This window comes from Triturus cristatus, chromosome 6 (assembly GCF_964204655.1).
Source record: "Triturus cristatus chromosome 6, aTriCri1.1, whole genome shotgun sequence".
Lineage (NCBI taxonomy): Eukaryota > Metazoa > Chordata > Amphibia > Caudata > Salamandridae > Triturus > Triturus cristatus.
The window spans coordinates 1115044673-1115070347 of record NC_140589.1 but is presented as its reverse complement, the minus strand read 5'-3'; the positions used below and the strand labels follow the sequence as shown (position 1 = coordinate 1115070347).

Here is a 25675-nt window from a genome sequence, read left to right as displayed (position 1 = left end):
ATATATGAGGCTTGGAGTTTTCTTAATTCATATGAATCTCCTAAATAAACTGCTGTTGTGCAATAGACCAGTCCCAACTGTTAGAATCCCATCGCTCGCATCCTATATAGTCTCGGCTTGTTAAAAACAATAATGACGTATCCCCGCTAGTACTCCAAATATTTGCTTATTGTTATTCGCTGCTATAGGGCAGTATTATTCTTTTATGTAGTCTGTTTCTCAATGCGGGTTCTGTCAGTTCCTTTTAAAATTAGAGCATATTGTATCTTGCTCTTGCTTGATAACAAAACCGACGGCCCCTTTATCCGTCCAAGTTGTTTGTGAAAGTCCACAAAGGATGTCGAGTGCTGAGAGGTGGGTGTCCGGCGGGAGCACCAACAAGCCTTGGCAAATGCAACCAACGCAGGAATTGCAGAAGGAACCATGTCGGGATCAGCAAGGTCCAGGGAAGTCACCACAAGCAGGGTAGTCAGGCAGGCCCCAAGCAATCAGGGGAGCCCAGAAGAAACAAAGGTGGCCCTCAAAAAGACCCACAGGCCGGAGGCACTGGAGTCACAAGAGGACCTCAAGTAGCTCACCAAAAGATGCAGGCCACGGTGCACACGTTGCAGTGTGGCTGAAGATTCTGGTCACTGGAGGTGCTTGAGGTTGGGCTAGTTGGAGCCCAATGATTTTCTTGAAAGGAAGCCAACAAGCCTTTGCAACTGCAAGTTGACGCGGTGCACAGTGGTTCGGTTATTGCAGCCCCCACGAGGGATACTGGCCTCAAACTTAGTAAGAAGGCAGTGCAGGCCTCGGGAGCTTTGGAAAACCACCACCTGTGTTGCAGAACCTTTCGGAGTCTGGGGGAGCTCAGGATCAACGGACCGGTCAACTTCGTTGCGGTGCCTGCGAATGCAGGGTAGTGACTCCTTCACTCCAAGGGAGATTCCTTCAGGTGTCTTTGATGCTCACAGGCCTCGGAAGGTTCCTGTATGTTGCACAGGCACATACGATGTGGCAGAATAGAAGTGAGACAAAGCCCAAACGAAGTCCAGTGAAGTCCAGAGTGCCCAGACGGTAGAAGAAGAAGTGGGGTCTGATCTGAATCTTGTCCCACAACGAATCTAGGGACCTATACCCAGGTAAGCCCTTAAGTACCCTAAGGAAAGGGTTGGGACGATTCAGGGGACCCTCCCTGGGGAGGGTCTGGAAAGGGGGAGGTTACTCCCATGTCCTTTGTCCAGTTTCACTCCAGATTAGGAGCCAGCGGCTCCCAGGACTGGTTTGAATTGGAATATGCACGGGGACACCAAATGTGCCCCTCATGCAGACGTAGGGCCCGATTCACAGAATTAACTTAAAACAAAATCCTAAACTTACTACTTTTGGTATTCACTGAATGCACTTACTACTTTTGGTATTCACAGAATGCACTTACTACTTTTGGTATTCACAGAATGGATTTACGACTACTAACTTTACGTCCGAACTCGGGCCGGAAATTCCGTCCCAGAGGCGGAGCTTCCGTCCCGGAGGCGGAGCTTCCGTCCTGGAGGCGGAGCTTCCGTCCCGGAGGCGGTGATTTAGCCATGGCCAAAATCTCCACCTCTGGGCCGGAAGCTCCGCCTCCGGCCCAGAAGCCCTGCCTCCGGGCCGGAATTTCCAGCTCGAGTGCGGACGTAAAGTTAGTAGTTGTAAATCCATTCTGTGAATACCAAAAGTAGTAAGTGCATTCTGTGAATACCAAAAGTAGTAAGTGCATTCTGTGAATACCAAAATGGTAGTAAGTTTAGGATTTTGTCTTAAGTTAGTTCTGTGAATCGGGCCCGTAGTGGTACTGGCAAGCGCACCCACCTGGTCCCAATACACTAAATCCTGTCTGGGAGTTGGTCACACCTCCCTGTGACAGGATGCCTATTGTTCTGCCTTCCCCTGCTCGAGCTTGGCTCAGCAGCAGGAGGGCAGAAATGTGTCTCTGGTCGGCAGCAACCATTTTGTGTTGCCCGGGTCTAGATGGTTTGCACCGGGAACACTGAGAGCCTAACTCTATATGGTATATGGCTGCTTCACTGACAACCCGGGAGAATGGGACTCCGTAGGCTGTAGGGATTTGCTGCTCATGCAGGGGCACCCTGTCACTTAGGACCAAGCACCCTGCCTTCAGGATTACAAAGGTCTGCTAGAGGTGTGACTTATAGATTTTAAGTGCAGTGACCCTAGATATAGGAAACCTATATTTTTAATAAGCGGTGCTAGCACCAGCTTACACAGTGTGCAATGGCAGGCCTGTAGTTCCATTTTGAATGGTCTCCCATGGGTGGCGTAATGCATGCTTCAGCCCATGGGGGACCTCTGGGGTACCTATGCCCTGAGTAACTTAGTACCATATACTAGGGACTGATAAGGGTACCCCAGTATCCAATCTGGATGTACCTAAGTACTAAACATTACAGTTTGAGGGAGAAAGCAGACAGGCTGGGGTCCTGATTAGCAGGACCCCAGTCAGACTACTCAATAACAGCTTAGCACCAGGCAAAAAGTGGGGGTAACTATAGAAGCAGATCCTACTTTCCTACAGCCTATCTAATATGTCTGTGGATTTTCTCCATCTCTGTTCCACAGATTTACATTTTTTTTTCATCATTCTAAGTTCTGGCGAGTACCACTTTTCTTATGGTGGGTCTCTAATTGACTTGCTCATTTTACGGGGAGCACAGTGATCCAGTGCATTACCTATTTCTGAATTTAAGTTCTCTACCTGTACAGAGACTGCCTTCATTACAGAATGCTCTATTGGTGAGAAATGGGAAGCAAACCGATCTAGAGTTATGAGGTTCAACACCCTTTTTATACGTACTGAGGGTGTAGACGAGCCATTTTTCCTTACTGGAAGGATAGGGAGAAAGTAATTAAGAAATTATCTGTCTATGTTGAAGGGTCGATCCTGATATATTAATAGATTCTGTATTTCAAAATAGATCACATGTATGCCCTGCAATATGGGTGGGTCCTTTGATCCATTACGTTGCAAGATCTGCATATCATTTTCTAGTTGTTTACACCAAAAAATCTTCAGCATTTTCAAAGTGAACAATGAAGTCGCCAATTACTAAAAGAAGCGTTGTATTTCAAACATACAGGAAACAGCTTTGAAAGTAGTCTGGCATTAATTTCAGGTTTACAGCCCAGGGGTTTGTAGATTACTGCTCCCACTAACATTTTATGTTTCCCACTAGCGATCTGAAATGCTAAAATCTCATGGTCATCTAGTGATGCTACATATTCTGTGGAGCATGTATAAAATTATTTAAAAAGAATAGCTGTTCCTCCCCCCTTCTATTCTAGCTTATCATACTTTAACATCTTATAGACCGCAGGTAAAGCAGTTGAGATGTCTGTGAGATTATTGTTGTTTAACCAAGTCTCTGTTATAAAGGCCAAATCAGGCTTGGTTTCTGCCAAAATATCCCAAATTTCCAAACCATGCTCGGGTAGGGATCTTGCATTAAAATAAATACATTTTAATGGAAGTTCTGCCAAACAGCCCTCTTCCACTACATGCCGTTCCTTCCTTATTTTCAATCAATGACAATATCTTTTGTGCCGAAACCGGGAGGTGCCACTCGTACTGTCCCTTTCTTATTAATTAATATTGAAATAAAAGTACTAGGTAAAGCCCTTCCAAATAGATGTGTAAAAGTAAGTGATACACTGGGGTACCAAGAAATATTGGCTTTATGCCTAATTGGGGCTGTAGATGTTTCATTAGAAGTATACAGACACCTCTGGCCCATATACATGAGTTGTCAGGGCCATACACACTGACGCTCATGGATTCTGAGAAAACCTTTGATTCTATAAATTGTTCCAAGTACTTCACAATCTTAACTTTGGCCCACAATTCATTCCATCTGTTAAAAGTGTATGTAAACACCTTAGGACAAGAGTGCAAGGTCAATAGGCCTCTCTCATTTTCTTCTGAGATTGAGTGGCGCACCAGACATGGATGTCCATGTCTTCTCTCTACTATTTGCTCTGCCAATCATCAAGCCTTTGCCAGCCTGGTAAGATGTGATGGACTAGTGCAGAACAGGGGGCACAAACTTACGACCATATATCCTTTTATGTGGATGATGTACGCTTTACATGACTTATCCAACATGGTCAAACCAGCAACTAATGCAGATGATGGACCACAATGTGGGAGGCCTGTGGACTCCAGGTGCACTGAGGTAAATCAGGTCTGATCCTCCTCAGAGGACACTCTGGCTCCTAGGATTGGAGTAAACAGTAGTCTGTTTAGACTAAGGAATTCAAATATCTTGGAAACTACACTACCTTAGACTATGAAAGAAGTTGGGAGATAAAAAAGGTTAGAGCAAGTTGCCCATTAATTGTTTGGTCAAAATCGTTGCCTGGAATTTTCTGCATACTTCAGAATTATTCATATGAGTCCCTATTCAGTTTCTTAATTGTATATGATCAAACGCCAACAACTTTCTTTGGACAAGTAAGTCACCATAGGTTGTCTTTAAAAAGTGTAGTCAGTCTGTTTTTGAAGGTTATTAGGAATGGTAGACATGTCTTTATTGCGGGGGAACCCAACTGACTGTGGTAAATGACTGGCTGTGTGAAGGTAGGAAAGATCCAGCATTTCTTGTCAAACAATAACTACTGGAAGAAATCTGTATTATTAGTCTTCTATGTAACATCCTTCATCCCCAGACTCCTTCCCAGCTTTGGGACATTTGTTAAGGAAATACCAGAAAGTCTTTTTCCACACTGCAGGAAGAATATAAGTAGGGCTCCCGGTTTTATGGTATTTATTTTTTGGACATTCCAGTCTGTATTTATCCATATTTCTTTTTTGCAAATTTTATCTGTATTTCTCCATATTTATTTTGGGTTTTATTGAAAAATGAAGCTGAAATTAGTATATTTCCACATTTATTTAACCAGCACTAATGCTTGAATGCCTTCCAGGTTTCAATGCTGTAAACACCCACAGAAGATAAATCAATGCACTTTAATAAAAATATCCAAATGTCAGTATCAACCTTGCACTTATCTACTGCTGTTAAAGCTTCTTTACTAGAATTCCTTTCTTTTTTTAGCTCTCTTACCTATCAATCCACACAGCTATTGGCCTGGCAGTCATGGGAGACAGTATTTAGAATTACTCAAAAAGCAACTCAATTTCCGTTTTCATCCACATTTAAAAATAAATACAGACAAGAAAATAAAACTTTTCTGTGTGTATTTACCTGTAAAAATCAGTAAAAACGGAAAACAAGGAGCTTTAAATATAATCAACTCAAAATAAATGTTCAGATACCTCCCGTTTAGGCACAAACGGAGAAGAAAACTAGGTTCCTTGGACCATGCAGACAGGAGGGATGAACTATTAGCGCCCCTTGAGTTAGTGATCTCAGCAAAGCTACTTTACTCCACAGCGGCTCTGGAAATTGGGTTAGTTGCACTTGCTCAGTTCAGCCAGATGCAGGGCAAAATCTTGGAAATTATTCATATGAAACTACTGGTTGGTAATTAGTCACTCTCTGCCATCTTGGGATGGCCTATATAATTTCCCTTTAAGTGCTATTGCTTGAATTGATGAACTATATAGACGATACAAGGGCTGAACAGTATACAAAGTACAGATTCTGGTAGGCATGGGCACACTCCTCACGAAAATAAATCTAACCGGATTTTGTAGGTCAGTGACTGCCATGCACATGCTGCCTAGGTGAGAGAGATGGATTGGTGTTCCAGAGTAATTAACAGTCTAGGAGATGCGTCATTAGGCTGAGGAAATATGAGGGTCATGGCGGGATCACTTCCAGTTGTGCATAATGTTCTAGTAATAAACTATCATGTAGTCGACTTTCAACTGTGAATGTAACTGTCATATGTGGAGAAACTGTAGTCTTTCTCTAAATTTCAGGAATGTGGTTTAAATTGAACTGTGAGAATTGTTTATTGAACATTAGTTAAAAGAATATATAGGAAAAAGAATATTGGAAAAAAGTAAGAGGTCCTAATTCATGTAAGATTACAAATCCACAATTAATGTATTTCATTTACAGGTGCTGTGATTCCCACCAATTCGCCAGTACCATTTTGGGTAAAAACAGAGGGAACTGACTGTCTGAAGGATTCCCAGGATACTGACAGACTAGAAAGCAGTGATGGTCTGTGCCCAGGTTAGACTGAAGAAGAGTTGACTTTTTTGTGAACTGTACAGTTTTGTGAAGGGGGGGGGGCTCTTCTCCCATATATACCAAAAGCACCCATAGGCTGCTTTGGTGGCATTTGTGTTTATTTATATTTATTTCTAGAGAGCATTTTGGCCAAAAAGGATGTACCTGGGCTAAAAGAAATGAAAGTGACAGTGCAAACTGTGTTCAAGCAAAACCGAATGGTGGGAAGAATACATAACATGTCTGCACGTAGAAGACATAAAGGATCTTTAAGTAGGAGGAGGTGGATTTTGAAGGATGGTTTCAACGTGTGCATGGAGATAGTAGCCTTTAGTTTCAGAGAATATCATTCTATTGGATGGGTTGCAGAAGGGCAAAGCATAGCGGTCTGGAGGTGATACAGGTTTGTTATATATTGATGGCTTGTGAGGGAAAAGGATGCTTCTCATGGAAAAGGAGATGGTTTGAGCCAAGCACTGAGGTTTAAGTGAGAACAAGAGAGCAGCCAGAAACTTAAAATACCCCCTACTTTGAATCACTGCTCTGATGGGACCAAGCAAGTGAGCCCAACTATTCCTCGAAGAGGTCGCTTCCATCCAAGCATATATTCATTCCTTCTTTCACCCTTCCATACACCATCTGATATCCACTATATAGTGCCATCCATAGATTTTTTATCTACTATTTAATCTTTCACCTTTCTATCCATTTATTGTCCATTCCATCCATCTATCCGTTCACACATCTAGCATCTATGCATCCATACATCCATACATCTTTCTAACCATCCATCCATCATTTGACTTTCCTATTGTAGGAAGCAGGCTCTTTATAGGGTATACCAAAAAGAGGTGTTCGAGGCATGTGGGCTGTAGATACACATGCTTTGCATACTGCTGCCATCTAGTGTTGGGTCCGGATGTTTGCAAGTTGTTTTTGTTCAAAGAAGTCTTTTCCAGTCACAAGGTAAGGTGACTCCTCCTTTCAGTGATAGTGCGCATGGACATCGACTCCATTGTTAGATTGTTTTCTTTCCGCCATTGTGTTCGGATGTGTATTGTGGCGCTCTGATCCAAAACCGTTAATCGGGATCCCTTCGGTGTGCAATTCACTCTACCATCGTCGGTATTGTTTTCGATTGTGTCTCCACGTTTTTGTGTCGAAATCTAAGAAAACCTTATCTATATTATCGAAAAAAACACTAACTGCTGCTTTTGGGCTTACCTCTTTCCTTGATTTCTACTTCAAGAACCAGCGTCTAGACTTCTGCCGATGGAATGGATGCCATTTCAATTCTGTCCTCGATGCCACTCCAAATATCCGCATACCGACCAGCATAAGGTCTGTAATCTCTGTCTCTTCCCGGAGCATAAAGAGGAATACTGCGACACGTGTCGGTCGTTCCGTTCCAAAAAGGCTCTGCGGTACCGTCGGGCTCGACAGAGATAGATGCAGTGACAAAGTATCCTGGACACCCCTGATATCTTTGGTGAGGACATTGAGCAGTACCAGGAAGGAATGGCAGCAGAAGAAGAAGAGGCCTTCTCCCTCCAGGACTCCGATTCTGAATTGTAGATGAAACTCGAGTCCCAAGACGTTCCAGCTGGACAGGGTTCCGTGATTACAGATGCCCCTTTGCCTACAAAACCCACTCCAGCAAAACAAAAGGCTATTGGGCCACCTCTACCAACAGGCCATGGTAAGCACGAGACTGATTCAAATGCCCTGCCCTCCAGTTCGGCACCGAAACAGAAAGTTAAGCCTTCCGTTTCGGGCCAGATCCAAGATGATACCCCTCGAGTTCTGAATTATCTCGGATCCAAAGAGAAAAAGCAAAAATCCAGATAGGCACAGAAAATGTAGGCGCCAAAACAAAAAGACGCTCCTTTACAGTCACTGGAGCCGATTTTTGTGAAAATGGAGAAAAGCTGGATCCTAAACAAAAGAAGATTCACATAAATCCTAATACTGGTCACATAACAGCTAAACCAGTGATACATTTAAAAAGAAAGCAAGACACTAAATACAGAATCCCTTTCAAAAAGAAAAAGGACTTAGCTACTAGCCCTATTCATATCCCCCAGACCCCACCACCTTCTTCCACAACACCCATTATGCCAGATACAGATCCTTTACACATTACACCATCATGTTCTCCTAACAAAAATCCTGATATAGAGGAGGATGATGACAATTATAATCAGCCACCACCAGATCCATGGATGACTATAATATATATCCACCGCAAGATACAGACCCTGATCTATATCCAGCAAAACCTTCCCCTCCTGATGATAATACTGCATATAAGGGATTAATTTCTAGGACAGCTAATTATCATGGAGTGCCTTTACATAAGGAGGCACTGGAAGAAGAGTTCCTATTTGACACCTTAGCAAGCCCACATAAAACCCCACAAATGTTGCCTATGCTTAAAGGTATGTTAAGGCACATTAAATATATTTTTAAAGACCAAATTAGAGCATGTATACTAACAACTAGAGTGGACAAAAAGTATAAACCCCCTCCCTCTGACCCAGTTTTTATTGGGGTCTGTTGCCTTTGGATTCCTTAGTGGTGTCTAATGCCCATAAAAGGGCAAATTCCCAAAAATCAGGGGAGGCTCCACCTCCAGATAAAGAATCCAAACTCTTAGATGCATCAGGAAAAAGAATAGCTGCTCAGTCAGCCAACCATTGGCGTATAGCTAATACACAAGGTCCCTTGTCCAGATATGATAGAGCTCACTGGGATAAAATGGAAGAATTATTAAAATATCTCCCAGAAGAACTCAAAAAGACGTGGCAAGAAATAGTACAAAAAGGGAAACTTATTTCTAATGCCTCCATCAGGTATGCATTAGATGCCGCAGATACTGCAGCTAGAGGAATCAACACTAGCATTATGCTTAGGAGACATGCGTGGCTCAGTATTTCTGGTTTGAAACCTGAGGTGCAACAAACCATCCAGGAGATGCCACACCAGTGGGTCCATTGCAATGATGAATAGGAGGGGTGAGAGCGGACATCCCTGCCTGGTGCCACGCGACAAGGGGAATTGGGCAGAGAGTTCTCCATTGACTCAGAGCAGAGCCACGGGGGTTAGTATAAAGAAGGCGGATGAGAGCGCAGAAGTTACGAGGCAAGTCCAATTTGTTAAGTGCTGCATAGAGGAAAGACCACTCCAGGGAGTCAAACACCTTTTCGGCATCCAACAATATCGCTGCAGTGGAAAGATCAGGCCCAATTTGGTTAATAACTGCAAATATCATGCGCAGATTAACAGAGGCCGGTCGATTTGGAACATATCCCGTCTGAAGGGGGGTGGCGATTTGATCAATTGAGAGCGATATACGTGTCTTGAGCACTTTAGTCAATATCTTATAGTCTTGATTTAATAGCGATAGGGGCCTATATGAGGCACACCTATCAGGTGGTTTACCCGGTTTGAGCAGTAGGGATACAATAGCTTCTCACATAGTGTGAGGGAGTACGCCCGAGTCCAGTGCCTCTGAGTAAACCTCCAAAAGATGCGGGACCAGTATGGTCTTATATGATTTCTAAAAAATATATGCCAATAAGTCCGCCTGTGTCAGGGGCACGGGAGCCATCTAGGTTATCTATCGCTTGAGATTTCTCATCATCGCTAATAGGCGAGGCCAGGAATTGCTGTTGGCCCTCCTCGATCCACACCATTGCCACCTCTGTTAAGTAGTCGGAAAGGGCGGTGTTGATTGGTGGGGAACATGTTTTGTATAGAAACACTAGCATTATGCTTAGAAGACATGCATGGCTCAGTATTTCTGGTTTGAAACCTGAGGTGCAACAAACCATCCAGGAGATGCCACACCAGTGGGTCCATTGCAATGATGAATAGGAGGGGGGAGAGCGGACATCCCTGCCTGGTGCCACGCGACAAGGGGAATTGGGCAGAGAGTTCTCCATTGACTCAGAGCAGAGCCACGGGGTTAGTATAAAGAAGGCGGATGAGAGCACAGAAGTTACGAGGGAGGTCCAATTTGTTAAGTGCTGCATAGAGGAAAGACCATTCCAGGGAGTCAAACACCTTTTCGGCATCCAACCATATCGCCGCAGTGGAAAGATCAGGCTCAATTTGGTTAATAACTGCAAATATCATGCGCAGATTGACAGAGGCCGGTCGATTCGGAACAAATCCCGTCTGAAGGGGGGAGGCGATTAGATCAATTGAGAGCGATATACGTGTCTTGAGCACTTTAGCCAATATCTTATAGTCTTGATTTAATAGCGATAGAGGCCTATATGAGGCACACCTATCAGGTGGTTTACCCGGTTTGAGCAGTAGGGATACAATAGCTTCTCACATAGTGGGAGGGAGTACACCTGAGTCCAGTGCCTCTGAGTAAACCTCCAAAAGATGCGGGACCAGTATGGTCTTCTATGATTTCTAAAAAATATATGTCAATAAGTCCGCCTGTGCCAGGGGCACGGGAGCCATCTAGGTTATCTATCGCTTGAGATTTCTCATCATCGCTAATAGGCTAGGCCAGGAATTGCTGTTGGCCCTCCTCGATCCACACCATTGCCACCTCTGCTAAGTAGTCAGAAAGGGCCGTGTTGATTGGTGGGGAACATGTTGTGTATAGGCAGGTGTAATAGGACAAAAAGGTAGAGAGAATATAGCGCCTTGAGTGGTGTGGGTGCCGTCGTCTGATTGCAGTTGGATAATGTATGCGGTCTGCTTTCGGGGAGGGGTTAGTAATCTGGCCAGGGTACGTCCCGGTCTCTCCCCCTTTCCATATACTCTTGCGCGTGCATATTTCCCCAGATAAGTGGTCTCACGAGTGGCGAGATCCTGGAAGTCTTCGAAGAGTTTCGCATGTTGATGCATTGGAGGGGGTGCGTCACCCGAAATCCCGCAACGCCTTCCCAGTGGCGTTGATGTCCCGGCGTATAATGCGCAAGACCCCGGCTTGTTTAGTTATACAAATGGCCCGAATATATACCTTGAAGGCTTCCCATAAAGTGGCATATTGGTGTACTGAGCCCCAGTTGATCTGAAAATATTCGATGATTGCATCGTGTACCTCACTTTCAAAGACTGCTTCAAGTCGAGCATCAGTTGGGAAGCGCCAGGATCTTTGTGGACACGCAATGCTGGGTAAAGTCAGTGAGAACAGTGCTGGTTAATGGTCTGAAAACGTGCGGGTAGGGAGTCTGACGACTGCTCATGAATCAAAAGATCCGGGGTTAGGTACCAATGGTCTATACAAGACCACGTACCGTGTGATGCTGAACAAAAGGAGAAGCGGGTGTCAGTGGGATGCCGGTGCAGCCAGGCATCGGACATCCAGTGTGTCCGCAGCAGACTCTCGATCTCCTCTGTGGACTGTGGTTTAGTGACGTGGCCTGCGCCTGTAGTGTCTGATGCGGGTTGCAGTGTAAGGTTGAAATCACCCCAGAATATGATGGAGTCGATAGGAATACCAGAAATTTATGTGGAGATGCTAGTAAAAAAGCTACATACATCTACGTTAGGGGCATAGACTTTGATTAGAAGTATCCGCTTTGCACCCAGGCTCCCCACCATCAATAAATATCTTCTCTCAGGATCCTTGATCACTGTCTGGGTCATAAAGGGTAATGTTTTATGGATCAGGATACAAACATTGCGGGAGTAAGTACTGTAGCTGGCGAAAAATCTATTGGTGCCCCAGGTAGCGGCGAAGCGGTTGTCTGAGAGTGGAGCATAGTGGGTTTCCTGTAGCAGGGCTATATGTATTTTGTGTCTAGCTAGATAGGCTAAGACCTGCCTCCCCTTGCGAGGGTTTGACAGACCCCTCACATTCCACGTCATGCATCGCAACTCTAGAACCCGCACCCCCCCCACCCGGCCTCACTCCAGCAGTTGTAATAGTGTGTGGAGGATAACATCTATGTTTGTGGTGCTAAGCATCCATCCAGTGCATAGTGTAACATCCTGCGTAGTACAAATAAACCTTAAAACATAAAAAAATAACTCCCAACCCACCACCCCCCTCCCACATCGGATAACCACACAACCTGTATCCAATAAATCCCAGTGTCCCATAATCAAACAAGCATTGGCATAGCCAATAGGTCTCGACTTTGGGACCTTATAAGTGTTTAGCCATGCAGCAGTTGCATAACTAAATGCTTATAAGGTCCCAAAAGCGAGACCTATTGGCTATGCGAAAGTGATCGCGATCAAACATCAAAGCGGCCGCGAATGTGAAAGTAATCGCGGTCAAACACGCGCGCCCGCGCACATGCACTGTAGCTCTAGGCTGGCCTGGTAGCACTTTTTGGAGCCCTCTCAAAAAGTCGGCCACTTAGGTTAAGATCAGTAATGCGTAGATTTTATGTAACTGCAATTGAAAAGAGGAGGAAAAAAAGGGGTTATACAGATAAAGGATATTCAATCCCATCAGTCGCTAGTTGACGATGAGTACAAGCATATTGGGGACCTTCACATTGGTTTAGAGTTCATGTTCTGTCTTTTACATAGCATTGAAGAATGGAGAGTTATTGCCGAGGGGGTAAGTTCGTGATCGATTTGTGGCTTTTCCTAAAGTCAGCTGCATCTGTGGGTGTGGCAAAGATGGGAGTTTTACCGTTAATTTGAACTCGAACCGTGCTGGGTACAGCATAGCATAACAAAGATTTGCTCCTTTCAGATTTCGCTTAATGTCCTGAAATTTGCGCCTGGCCTCCTGAACTACTGGTGTAAAGCCCGGATAAATTGACAATGACATCCCTTGGAACTGTAGGTCTTCCATGTGTCTGGCCCTACGCAGTGCAACATCCTGGTCGTGATAATTGAGTAGTCGTGCTATAATGAGGCAGGGAGGAGCATCGGGGGCTGATCTGGGTGAAAGCGTTCAATGGGCTCGCTCGACTGTGAATGTGGTGGAGAAATTGACTCTTCCAAAGAGCTCCACAAGAAGCTGCTCCCTATGTGTCTATTCAGCCACTCTTGCTATCCGGAGGTTATTGCGGCGTGATCTTGCCTTTAGGTCCTCCGCCTTGGGTGCCGTTGTTTTTAGGAGGCACTCTGCGATCTAGGTGTTTGGCCATGGATCCTCTGGTGTCCGCGGCGGCGCTCAGTGACACAGATCGCTGCAATAGGACGGAGCTATGCAGTTTCATGGCTCGGACGCTCTGGAGCTCCCAGATCGGGCCACCATCTTGGTGCTCGGTTAGTCCACACTCCCGGCTGTACACACACTTGATGTCAGGGGTGTCCAGGATACTTTGTCACTGCATCTATCTCTGTCATGCCCGACGGTACCGCAGAGCCTTTTGGACTTGAACGACCGACACGTGTCGCAGTCTTCCTCTTTATGCTCCAGGGAAGAGACAGAGATTACAGACCTTATGCTGGTCGGTTTGCGGATATTTGGAGTGGCATCAAGGACAGAATTGAAACGGCGTCCATTCCATCGGCAGAAGGCTAGACGCTGATTCTTGAAGTAGAAACCGAGGAAAGAGGTAAGCCCAAAAGCAGCGGTTAGAGTTTTTTTTCGATAATATAGATAAGGTTTTCTTAGATTTCGACACGAAAAGGTGGAGACACGATCAAAAACAATACCGACGATAGTAGAGTGAATTGCACACCGAAGGGTCCACGATTCACGGTTTTGGATCGGAGTGCCACAATACACATCCGAAAACGATAGCTGAAAGAAAACAATCTAACAATGAAGTTGATGTCCATGCGCACTATCACCGAAAGGAGGAGTCACCTTACCTTGTGACTGGAAAAGACTTCTTCGAAGAAAAACAACTTGCAAACATCCATACCCAACACTAAATGACAGGAGTATGCAAAGCATGTGAATCTACAGCTCTGCATGCCGTGAACAGATGCTTGCAGGGTACGTAACATCCATACTGTGCAAAGAATCCAGATATCCCTTATAAGTGGACAGGGGCTTGCTCTATGAATCCCCAGGTGCTCTCTTAGGGAGTAGTGTGGTCGTGCAGCCTTATTCTTATCAGAGAGGAGTGTTAGACATTTGCAAATACACACACCGTCAAGGAATGGTACACACTACCTAATAAGGAGATCCACAACAATTTATAACATTTTTATATAATTACACACCAGAATCAATACGATCAGGTAAGTATGTTTCGAGGTACAAATACTTTTAGGTTTCAAAGGTCAACAGTGCAGTTTTCATAGGTGGCAATTTTATCCTATGGAGGAAAAATAAATACAATACTCAAAAGATACTGTGGGTCTAGGGTTCAGAATCAGTACAAACCCTGGTAGAACAGAAAAAGTCAGAGGTAACCAAGGCAATTGTGTGAAACCTCCAATGAGGTTTGAGTTCCCATCACCCACCGAAGGATGTCACTATGGTGATTGTGATGGTACCCTGGTTGTCCCAGGCATCCGTGCCAAATTGTTACAAACGGTAGGGTGATGGTTGCAGTGCGAAAAGTGTAGTAAAACAAAAATGTGATGTTAAAAATGACTACCAAGACACTATATATTTTATTCTGACGCTATCTTGGTGCCAACTTAAAAACAATATATAGACAGCATAAACAAATAACTGTCAGGTCTTGGGTCTACATGTTTCGGCTTCTGGACAAGGAAGTCCAAGCTCTCGTCAGGACCATGTAGACGCTACTGCAAAAAAGTGATTGAAAAAATAAATGAGAAGAAAATATATCGTATAAATTGATTCCACGGTTGGTACCCAATACAACCTGATAGGGTCCTGTATGTCACGTTGGAACAGTTACAAGGATTGTCTGGTAATTGAACTCTAAACGGAATCAAACAAAAACAATGATAAAGACACTCAACTTAATCATGTTTACCATCAGTGTACATTGCAGAACCAAATGCTATGTATAGTTCATTACGGTACACAAAAATATATTTGTATCGATACTCATAGATGTATACTGTGACAAGAAGTTGACACAAAAAATATGTATACAGTACGTGCACTCACCCGAATAATTGTGGGTATGCACCTCGCCTCACCTGGCATCCGCTCAGGAATTGAGGCACCGCTCTAAAAGGGGAGGAATTCCAAAAAGAAATGTTATGTGATCCCAGTGGGCAGGACAAACCTCAAGCCTAAGGGGACAAATGGAATTACCGTAATTGGTGCTCGTGAGAACAGTGTAAAAACCAAGGCAGAGTGGGTCAGAAGACTTATTTTCTTATAGAAAAACTAGGCTTCTTATAAAAATGGCTCCAGATATGTGAGAATATGGACTGTGAGTAGCTGAATCACTCTTAATCATAAGTCCGTTACAAATGTGTATCGAGGCAAGTACAATACAAACGGAACTATACCCAGTGCGGCATCGTCTAAGAAGACGTGATAATCTACAAAGCTGCCAAAGGGTAACCCGAGGACCGGGCGGTGCATCGGGGATTTAAGAATATTCGTTCTAGTAACACATCCAAATGAGGGTCACTAAGAAAAGCTGCAATTCAAGAGCAATAGAGTTTGAAGAGCCCAGTCAGGCGCTTACCTATCCGTCGGTACCCCGCTCCAAACACCAGAGCTGGAAGGGGAGGTGCCGGGCAGGCTGAGAGGATGTTATTTTAATCAGTTTCGGTACGTGCGTACTTCCGTATCAGTCGCTACGGACCGCGTAGATGTTCAGAAAGCAAAATGCAATTCTGTTGTATGCAAAGCTTGCTGGGAAATGTAGTATTAATTGTGTGACCACAGAAAGTATCGCATATATGCAAGCCGAGAGAGATGAACTGATAATACAACAGGAATGCCACAGATGTCTTGAAACAAGCCGAGGCTTGGGGGAACGATATCAGTTTAAAAGGCTGTGTAATATTCTCATGATGGTAATCATTCCAATTGGATGGTTAGGAGTGATTGAGAGGCAGCCAGAAAAAAGGGGTGTAAGAAGAAAAACCTCCTCGTGCAAGCCATCAAATGTCAAATAAATGGCTAGTTGACTGAAGGCACGTGGGCAAATATAAAAATCCTGTGTGAAACACACCATTATTTATATATTTTAGCCTCAGGAAGAGGACAGTGAAAATTGTCAAAAACATCTATGGTTCACCAAATCATGAGCTCTTATAGAGAAGACCACGGAATATCATCGTTTAAACCCTGTTGGTCACTCTTTAAACACCCATTTTTGTTCTTTGATGAACAAAAATCGTTTGATATCAGTCACATGCGTAGGGATGAAGGGCTGTCCCAAAACCAACCATCTCAAGTCTTCAGGTTTATGTTTAAGTGCCAAATTACAATACTCAAAAGATACTGTTGGTCTAGGGTCTGATTCTGAACCCTAGACCAACAGTATCTTTTGAGTATTGTAATTTGATTTGGGGATTTAATACTGTGCAGGTCTCTAAACACATCCCTTGGACCCTCCTTTGTATAGTAATTTTGTTTGTCAAGATATAGAGCAGCCACGGCTGCGGGTCCCCCTGTTTAGACTCTCCACATTGAGTAGAGTTTTTTACCGCCCCCTTTGGTCAGCGTTGCGGTGCATCACCATGGCAGAGTTCACGGGTCTATCTTTTAACGAAGATGTACTACAATCAATATTGAGCACAAATCCGAGCATTATAGACACCTTATCTTCAGTCACCAACAACACCCAGGATGATTGGCAATCCCTACTCAGCCTTAAGAATTCCCACTCCCGCACCTTCATCCACGGTGCGATCATGACCGAATACCTTAGAAGTAACAGTGCCCCTATGGGTTTAATTGTAACTAACTCTCCCAGACTATTTCTCACAGACAAAGCCTTCCTTAAAGATTGGTCACTAATCGCGTGGCGCTGTACACGCGATTGGTTGATCCTACTTATTAACACAGCGAAAAGGGTGGCAGACGCCATACTTGTAGAAATACAGACTTTGGAAGGGCAGATTAAGACCACCATATCTAGTGCAGTGTTTAAAAGAAATATGGAGGAAACCAATAAATCCAGTAAAGATAACAAAGAAACGATCCTACTGACTAAAATTGAAAAATTCAAGAAAGATTTGTCACGCTTCTCTCTTGAAAAGGTCTATCCTTACACCAGTGAACAGTATGTTCCACCTGAATTTAACAAGAGAGGTAAGAGATATGGTTCCAACTAATCCTCGTCGGGATCAGACACCTACTCAAGTGATTCAGACACTCAGAGCAACATGCAGTCATCTAGAAGAGGGAATGGACAACAATTTCGACCTAACCCTAGACGAGGCATGCCCAACCCCTACCACCAAGGAGGCCCGTGGTGGCCCCCAGCTCCATGGGGTTATCCATTTCCCCCTTACACTCAGTCATTACCTCCTTTTGGACCGCAGCCTCCTTTCTTTGGACAGCCGCCTTTTTTAGGAGCAGGCCGCGGACGCAACAGGGGCAGAAGGAGAGGCCAGCCTCAAGTACACTGGATGACAGATCAACCACCACCCAACACCCGCAGCAGGAAAGGGCAACCACAAGTAGGGACAAGCTCGAACACAACAAGTTAGTTGTGAATTTGAGCACAAGAGCTCTTACATCTAATGAGCTACTGGTGCTCAACAAAGGTTTAGGCTTTGTCCCCACCAATGCTGGAGATCTTTTTCAATTGCGCTGTGAATTAGCCAAATTTTTCAGAAAAATTCGTCTACACTTCTTTTTTAAAGATAAGGATTTGACAGCTTCTTCTGAAAATGCCTCTGATAGAAATACAGGCCTCAAAATTCCATCTACCTTCAACCCTCCAGCCCATATGACACCCGACCGAGTGAGAGTGTTTGTACAGGCAGTGATTCACGACATTACCAATATCAGTACCAGACAAAACAAAATCTATCACAATTTGCCTTTCAGAGAAAAACAAGCTCTGAAGGCCTTGTCAAATGATGAGACCATAACTATAAAACCCGCCGATAAAGGCGGAGCAATTGTCATTCTGGACACCGAGACCTACCGCACAGAGTGTCTTAGACAACTCAATGACCGCACAGCATATAAACCTTTGACTGAAGATCCCACTCCCAGATTATCCAGGGAGATAAAAATTCTTGTAGACGATGCAAAAGCTGCAGGCTGGATTACAGAGCAAGAATCACAGTTTTTAATAACTGCACACCCAGTCATTGCATACTTTTATGTCCTACCCAAAATTCATAAAAGTCAAAGACCACCTCCTGGGCGACCGATTATATCAGGCATAGGTTCCTTATTGGAACCGCTTTCCACCTTCGTGGATTTCTTCCTAAGACCACTTGTAAAGGAAATGTCCAGCTATCTGCAAGACACCAAGGATGTCCTCAGGTTACTTCCAGACATCAGTTACAATACAGAGACAGACCTCTTGGTCAGTTTTGACGTAGAGTCTCTGTATACCTGCATCCCACAAATGGAAACCTTAGAGGCCATCAAGAGTCTTCTAGATGCGAGAGACTTAGACACCATCACACCGGTCCATTTCATCATGGAATGTGCTAGGCTGGCCATGATGGAGAATTTCTTTAAGCATGAGGAGACTATATATTTACAAATCTCAGGTACATCTATGGGCAGCATTTTCGCGCCCAGCCTGGCCAACCTGTATGTCCATCTATTCGAACAGAACAATGTACTCACCCAGTCTAATCCTTTTAGAGATCAGATCACTATCTGGAAGAGATACATTGATGACATCCTGGTCGTTTGGCAAGGATCTTTGGCCTCGTTGCTAGAATTCCATGCCTGGCTCAACACTAAGAACGCTTTCCTGCGCTTTACAGTTGCCTTTGATAAACATCGACTTCCCTTTCTGGACATATTAATAGTTCCTAATCAGGGCAAACTTGGTAGCGAACTGTACAGGAAACCATTATCTAAGAACTCTCTACTCAGCTTTAAAAGCCACCATCCTAAATCCCTTCGGGATAATTTACCCGTTGGCCAGTTTCTGCGCATTTGCAGGAACTGCTCAGATCTACCTTTAACCATCATGCAGAGGACCTGTTGAACCAACTGAGAGACAGACAATACCCCAAACGCTTGGTGAGACAGGCTTTCAAAAGAGCCTTTAATAACAACCGGGGGGCACTCTTGGAACCCTCAGTGCCCAAGCCTCCTCTATCCAGAATGACATTTGTTAACACCTTTAGTACATGGTCTAACCAGGTACAAAAGACTGTGCGTAAACACTGGCGCATACTGAATACAGGAAACAAGGTTATTCCACCTCCCCTTTTTTCTTTTAAGAGAGGAACTAACCTTCGCGACAGTCTTGTACATACTAGACCTAGATGCAAAACTCCCAGTATGACAAACACTTTATGGAACTTACCGCCAGTTCAAGGCCATTTTCCATGCGGCCATTGCTCTGCTTGCCCACAAACCCAGTCTATTAAAACAGTTGACATAGGTACAGGCATACCTTGGACACTCAAAAAACATACCAACTGCAACACGGAAAGAGTTATTTATCTCATTACGTGCCCTTGCTCTTTGCGCTATGTCGGTATGACAACACACAAAATTAAAACACGCATTAACGAGCACAAAAGCACTATCAGGCGGAGCAAACAGGCCACTAAACTTACAAACCATTTTCTGGCACTTAAACATAAACCTGAAGACTTGAGATGGTTGGTTTTGGAACAGCCCTTCATCCGTACGCATGTGACTGATATCAAACGATTTTTGTTCATCAAAGAACAAAAATGGGTGTTTAAACTAAAGAGTGACCAACAGGGTTTAAACGATGATATTCCGTGGTCTTCTCTATAAGAGCTCATGATTTGGTGAACCATAGATGTTTTTGACAATTTTCACTGTCCTCTTCCTGAGGCTAAAATATATAAATAATGGTGTGTTTCACACAGGATTTTTATATTTGCCCACGTGCCTTCAGTCAACTAGCCATTTATTTGACATTTGATGGCTTGCACGAGGAGGTTTTTCTTCTTACACCCCTTTTTTCTGGCTGCCTCTCAATCACTCCTAACCATCCAATTGGAATGATTACCATCATGAGAATATTACACAGCCTTTTAAACTGATATCGTTCCCCCAAGCCTCGGCTTGTTTCAAGACATCTGTGACATTCCTGTTGTATTATCAGTTTATCTCTCTCGGCTTGCATATATGCGATACTTTCTGTGGTCACACAATTAATACTACATTTCCTAGCAAGCTTTGCATACAACAGAATTGCATTTTGCTTTCTGAACATCTACGCGCTCCGTAGCGACTGATGCGGAAGTACGCACGTACCGAAACTGATTAAAATAACATCCTCTCAGCCCGCCCGGCACCTCCCCTTCCAGCTCTGGTGTTTGGAGCGGGGTACCGACGGATAGGTAAGCGCCTGACTGGGCTCTTCAAACTCTATTGCTCTTGAATTGCAGCTTTTCTTAGTGACCCTCATTTGGATGTGTTACTAGAACGAATATTCTTAAATCCCCGACGCACCGCCCGGTCCTCGGGTTACCCTTTGGCAGCTTTGTAGATTATCACGTCTTCTTAGACGATGCCGCACTGGGTATAGTTCCGTTTGTATTGTACTTGCCTCGATACACATTTGTAACGGACTTATGATTAAGAGTGATTCAGCTACTCACAGTCCATATTCTCACATATCTGGAGCCATTTTTATAAGAAGCCTAGTTTTTCTATAAGAAGCTAAGTCTTCTGACCCACTCTGCCTTGGTTTTTACACTGTTCTCACGAGCACCAATTACGGTAATTCCATTTGTCCCCTTAGGCTTGAGGTTTGTCCTGCCCACCGGGATCACATAACATTTCTTTTTGGAATTCCTCCCCTTTTAGAGCGGTGCCTCAATTCCTGAGCAGATGCCAGGTGAGGCGAGGTGCGTACCCACAATTATTCGGGTGAGTGCACGTACTGTATACATATTTTTTGTGTCAACTTCTTGTCACAGTATACATCTATGAGTATCGATACAAATATATTTTTGTGTATCATAATGAACTATACATAGCATTTGGTTCTGCAATGTACACTGATGGTAAACATGATTAAGTTGAGTGTCTTTATCATTGTTTTTGTTTGATTCCGTTTAGAGTTCAATTACCAGACAATCCTTGTAACTGTTCCAACGTGACATACAGGACCCTATCAGGTTGTATTGGGTACCAACCGTGGAATCAATTTATACGATATATTTTCTTCTCATTTATTTTTTCAATCACTTTTTTGCAGTAGCGTCTACATGGTCCTGACGAGAGCTTGGACTTCCTTGTCCAGAAGCCGAAACATGTAGACCCAAGACCTGACAGTTATTTGTTTATGCTGTCTATATGTTGTTTTTAAGTTGGCACCAAGATAGCGTCAGAATAAAATATATAGTGTCTTGGTAGTCATTTTTAACATCACATTTTTGTTTTACTACACTTTTCGCACTGCAACCATCACCCTACCGTTTGTAACAATTTGGCACGGATGCCTGGGACAACCAGGGTACCATCACAATCACCATAGTGGCTGGTACTCTTGGGAATGTCCTCAGTTCCCAAATGATGATTAACCACCTTCGGTGGGTGATGGGAACTCAAACCTCATTGGAGGTTTCACACAATTGCCTTGGTTACCTCTGACTTTTTCTGTTCTACCAGTGTTTGTACTGATTCTGAACCCTAGACCCACAGTATCTTTTGAGTATTGTAATTTGATTTGGGGATTTAATACTGTGCAGGTCTCTAAACACATCCCTTGGACCCTCCTTTGTATAGTAATTTTGTTTGTCAAGGAAAAATAAATACTGCATACAAGTTCTCTACAGCGACTTACAAGACCAGTCCTCAGATTTAAGGTGATTACAGGGCAAGGTCCAAGGCAGTACCAGCAGTTCACCTCTAGTAGCAATAGTGCGGTTGGGTGCGGTGGTGAAATACAACGTCAGGTGCCCAATGTTAGTCAATGAAAGGAAAATTGGTTCTGTCTGGGGGTCAATTACTTAGAATATGTAGAAATAGCTTATTGACATCAAAATCAGTGATTTGCAAAGAAAATGAATAGAGTATAACACACACCAGAATTATTGAGTCAATAAAGTTTTAAGAGAAAATCAAAAAATGATAAAAGGCTGTCGCAATTTACACTTTCAATTGCAAATGTGAAATACGTGACTGTGGTGAGCAGTGACATGTGTTGAATGGTGATAGAATACTATATACAAGAACAATTGTAAACAATGTGACGAGGGGGGAGAAGAATTCATAGAAGTCCTTATAATTTAACACATATGCTTAATGATCCAACGGCGAATGGGACTGTAGTCTAAAGCCGACGTTTCGACCCTGTGTATCGCGCAAAAGTGAATGCGTCAAGGCGGGTCTTCCTCAAGGCAGGAGGGGGAGAGATGGCAGCCTAAGGATTGATTTAAAGAGCACAGTCAGGTGTGTATTATCGAACAAAAGTGTGTGACACTATATGACTTAAAAGGGATAAAGCTTACCCAATTGTAGATTCTAACTTAGCCCTGCGAGGAATAAATCATGGTCAGGTACGTGTTGGAGAATAAATCAAAAGGAACTCCACCAGCCTGGTTGGAGCCTGTGAACAGCGAAGACCTGAATCAGTGACAACACGAGTCTATGAGGGCTGAGACATACCTGATAGATATACTGAATTTAGCTTCCATCCGTCGGTTGGAATCGTATTTGTGCCAGTCCGAAGTGTTTCTAAAATCAAGATAATGAGGACTGCATAAGTCTATGGTTTAAAATGACAAGAGAGCGCGAAGCGTGCTACGTTTTAAAGTCCCTAATTAATTCTCACCGTGATCTGGAATTAAAGCGTCCTTCCGACCGTCAGTGATTTCGGAAATGAGGGGCTGAAAGAGCTGAGGCTATAAATAGTCTCATTAGCGTCCTAGAGAACGAGCACGCTAGCTCGTATTTCCGTGGCATTTACATGAGACGTCATGCAGGTGAAGACGTGCATGCGTGGTTGCTCGGTTATCCTAGACAGGAACCCGGCTGCTAATCGGGAGAGTGAAATCAATTACTTAACCTGTCAGAAAGCCATGCGTAAGGCGCGTGTATGTGTATACACTGATAAGTAAGCACTGTGTGGTTGGCTGTGACGTCGTCTGGCTCAGTTGGCTGATGTCTGTGTTCTCTTAGATAGAGAGCATTGTGTTGACAAGTACATGCGCTTTAGAAAATAACTGGCTGTGAAGCGCTAAGACTCAGTTGGCTAAAGTCCAATATAGAGTGCATTATAGGTTAGGCTGGCAGGGATTGGGGGCCTGTTGTGGGGCCGCCTTGTGGGGACGGGGGTGTCGCTGCACTGGGAGGTACCCATGGTACCCCCCTGCATTTCCATGCACCAAGTGGCAGGCACCGTATGGTGCCTGCCACGTGGTGGAGGTAAATGCGGTGCAAGCAACTTTATCATTGCGGACGGTGGCACCGCCCGCAATGTTAAAGGCCCAGGATGCGCCTGCCAGTATGGTGGGCGCATTCTAATAGCAGTAGTGGGACCGCCGCATGTCTGGCGGGCGGTCCCAAAAAACGCTATGGTGTCGATCGGATCAAGTCCGCCTACCATCATAATGAGCCCCTTAGATTTTTTTTATTTACTACCCTATAACACCACACGATTCACAACCCACATCTAAATTTGAAAACAATATACTTACATAATTAACATAATTAACTACCAATTAAATAAATATTATTCATTAAAAAACAAATTAAAACTCATAAAAATGAATTACCTTCCCACTCTTTACCCCTATAATCCCCACAATCCACAGCTAAAATTAAACTGTAAAACAATTAACTACACAATTAAAACTTATTTTCAATTAAAAAACTAATAGTATTAAACCACTAATTATACAGTAAGTAAAATAAATTTACTCCCCACCATTTACCCACATTAAAAGTGAAACCCATACACAAATAAATAAGCAATTACCCTAATTAAATATCAATTAATCAACTAATTATTAATTTATCAACTAATTAAACATACATTACTTCCCACCCTTCACCCTATAAACCCCGCAACCCACAACTAAAATTAATGACACAATTTCCATATTTAATTTTCAATTAATTAATTAATAATAATCAACTAATTAACAATAAAAAGGCGAATGTGAGACAGAGGCAACATGGCAGCCGCTAGTCGGAAGCGCGACTAGCTCTCACGCATTTCTTCCCCCCTCACGGGCAATTTGACTACTATGTACCCCCATCGCAGGACAGACGCGTTGGAAAAGTGAGTACCCTCCTGGCATCCTTGAAGGCATGGTGTTCTTGGCGACGATTGTCTGAAGAGCAGTGCAGCGATTTCTTGGCTTTGGCTGGCTACTCACCTGGCTTCTGTCCACAACGTGGAGCAGCTTCAGTGTTGGGGGCGGAGCCATTCGATTCAGACTCTTCGCTTCAATGCCTCCGAAAGCAGTGCGTGGGAGGACATATACTCCAATGGACCAGGCAGGCACGGGAAAAACTGAGCAACAGCAGCATCGGAGCGGAAATAATGGCACGGCTGACAATACTGGAGATATGGGGTAAAAAACATGAATCAAGCACTGAGGGCTGTGGTAAGCTCAATATACCTTTGTTGTTTTTGCCAGTGAGAGGGAAAAAATAACATATTCAGTAAAGTGTTGGGGGGCTACTAAGGGGTATGTGTAGAGCTGTGAATTCTACCCCAAGCTCTGAGCAGGATGTGACTAACACAGAACACTCTAATGACAGCCAACCTAAGGATCAAAGAAATAGAGGTGCAGATACTCCTCTAAATACTATGGCTACAGTCAAAGCAGTGGAAATTCTTGGTTCTGCAACCCTGATTGCGCAAACAATGAAATATACAGGATCCAGCATGGCCCGAAGGGAGTCCTCAAGAAAGGATATGCAGAAATACGCTATGCTGAATATGGACGGTCTGGGCAAAGAGGTGAGGGGCAATGATGACTATGGCGAGCAAACTATGCTCAAGGAGACTGATTCTGGCGATCATTTATTTTCTCTGTCGGGCCCCTCAGATTAATCGGGCCACGAAATTACGTTGAATCTTGGGCCCGGATGCAGAGGGGTGTCCCCGAGTATCGGACATAGTGAATCAAGCAAGATCTGGGGACAGACATGTCGGAAATTACTCCACAGATAGTCCCTAAGAAGATGGGACATTGTGAAGATGCTGTACAGGATGGGGGTGTTGATGCCTTAACATGGGACTACTCATTTTTGGCAGGAATAAGGATAGACGAGGGATGGTAATTAAACAACCAAAGGAAAGTGCAGGTGGGAAACTTGAGATTTCGCTGACTATGATCTATGAGACTATCATGGCTCATAGAAAAGAAACTTACACATAAAGCCAGCGGGATAAAGGGGCTTGCCGCAAGCTACAAAACTCGATTTGGGGCATAGCAAAGTCCTGCTCCGAATTTGCGGTAAGATTTACTGAGGCGGAAACATGAATATCTACTCTGGAAGATGAACTGGCAGCTCAAAAGGCAATGACGGAATCAATTGAGGTATCGAAAGAGGACACTCAATGGAAGCTGATAGATCT

The 25675-nt window shown here is 43.9% G+C and overlaps 1 protein-coding gene across 1 annotated transcript in view; it reads left to right on the top strand.

Annotated features, from left to right (window-relative positions):
* The window catches only part of LOC146821044 (zinc finger protein 777-like), a 305507-nt gene that overhangs the window by 118120 nt on the left and 161712 nt on the right, over positions 1 to 25675 (top strand). The window contains exon 4 of the mRNA XM_085611977.1: positions 6069 to 6185. Coding sequence (XP_085468103.1) covers positions 6069 to 6185 — 117 coding nt within the window. The remainder of the gene's footprint in view (positions 1 to 6068; positions 6186 to 25675) is intronic.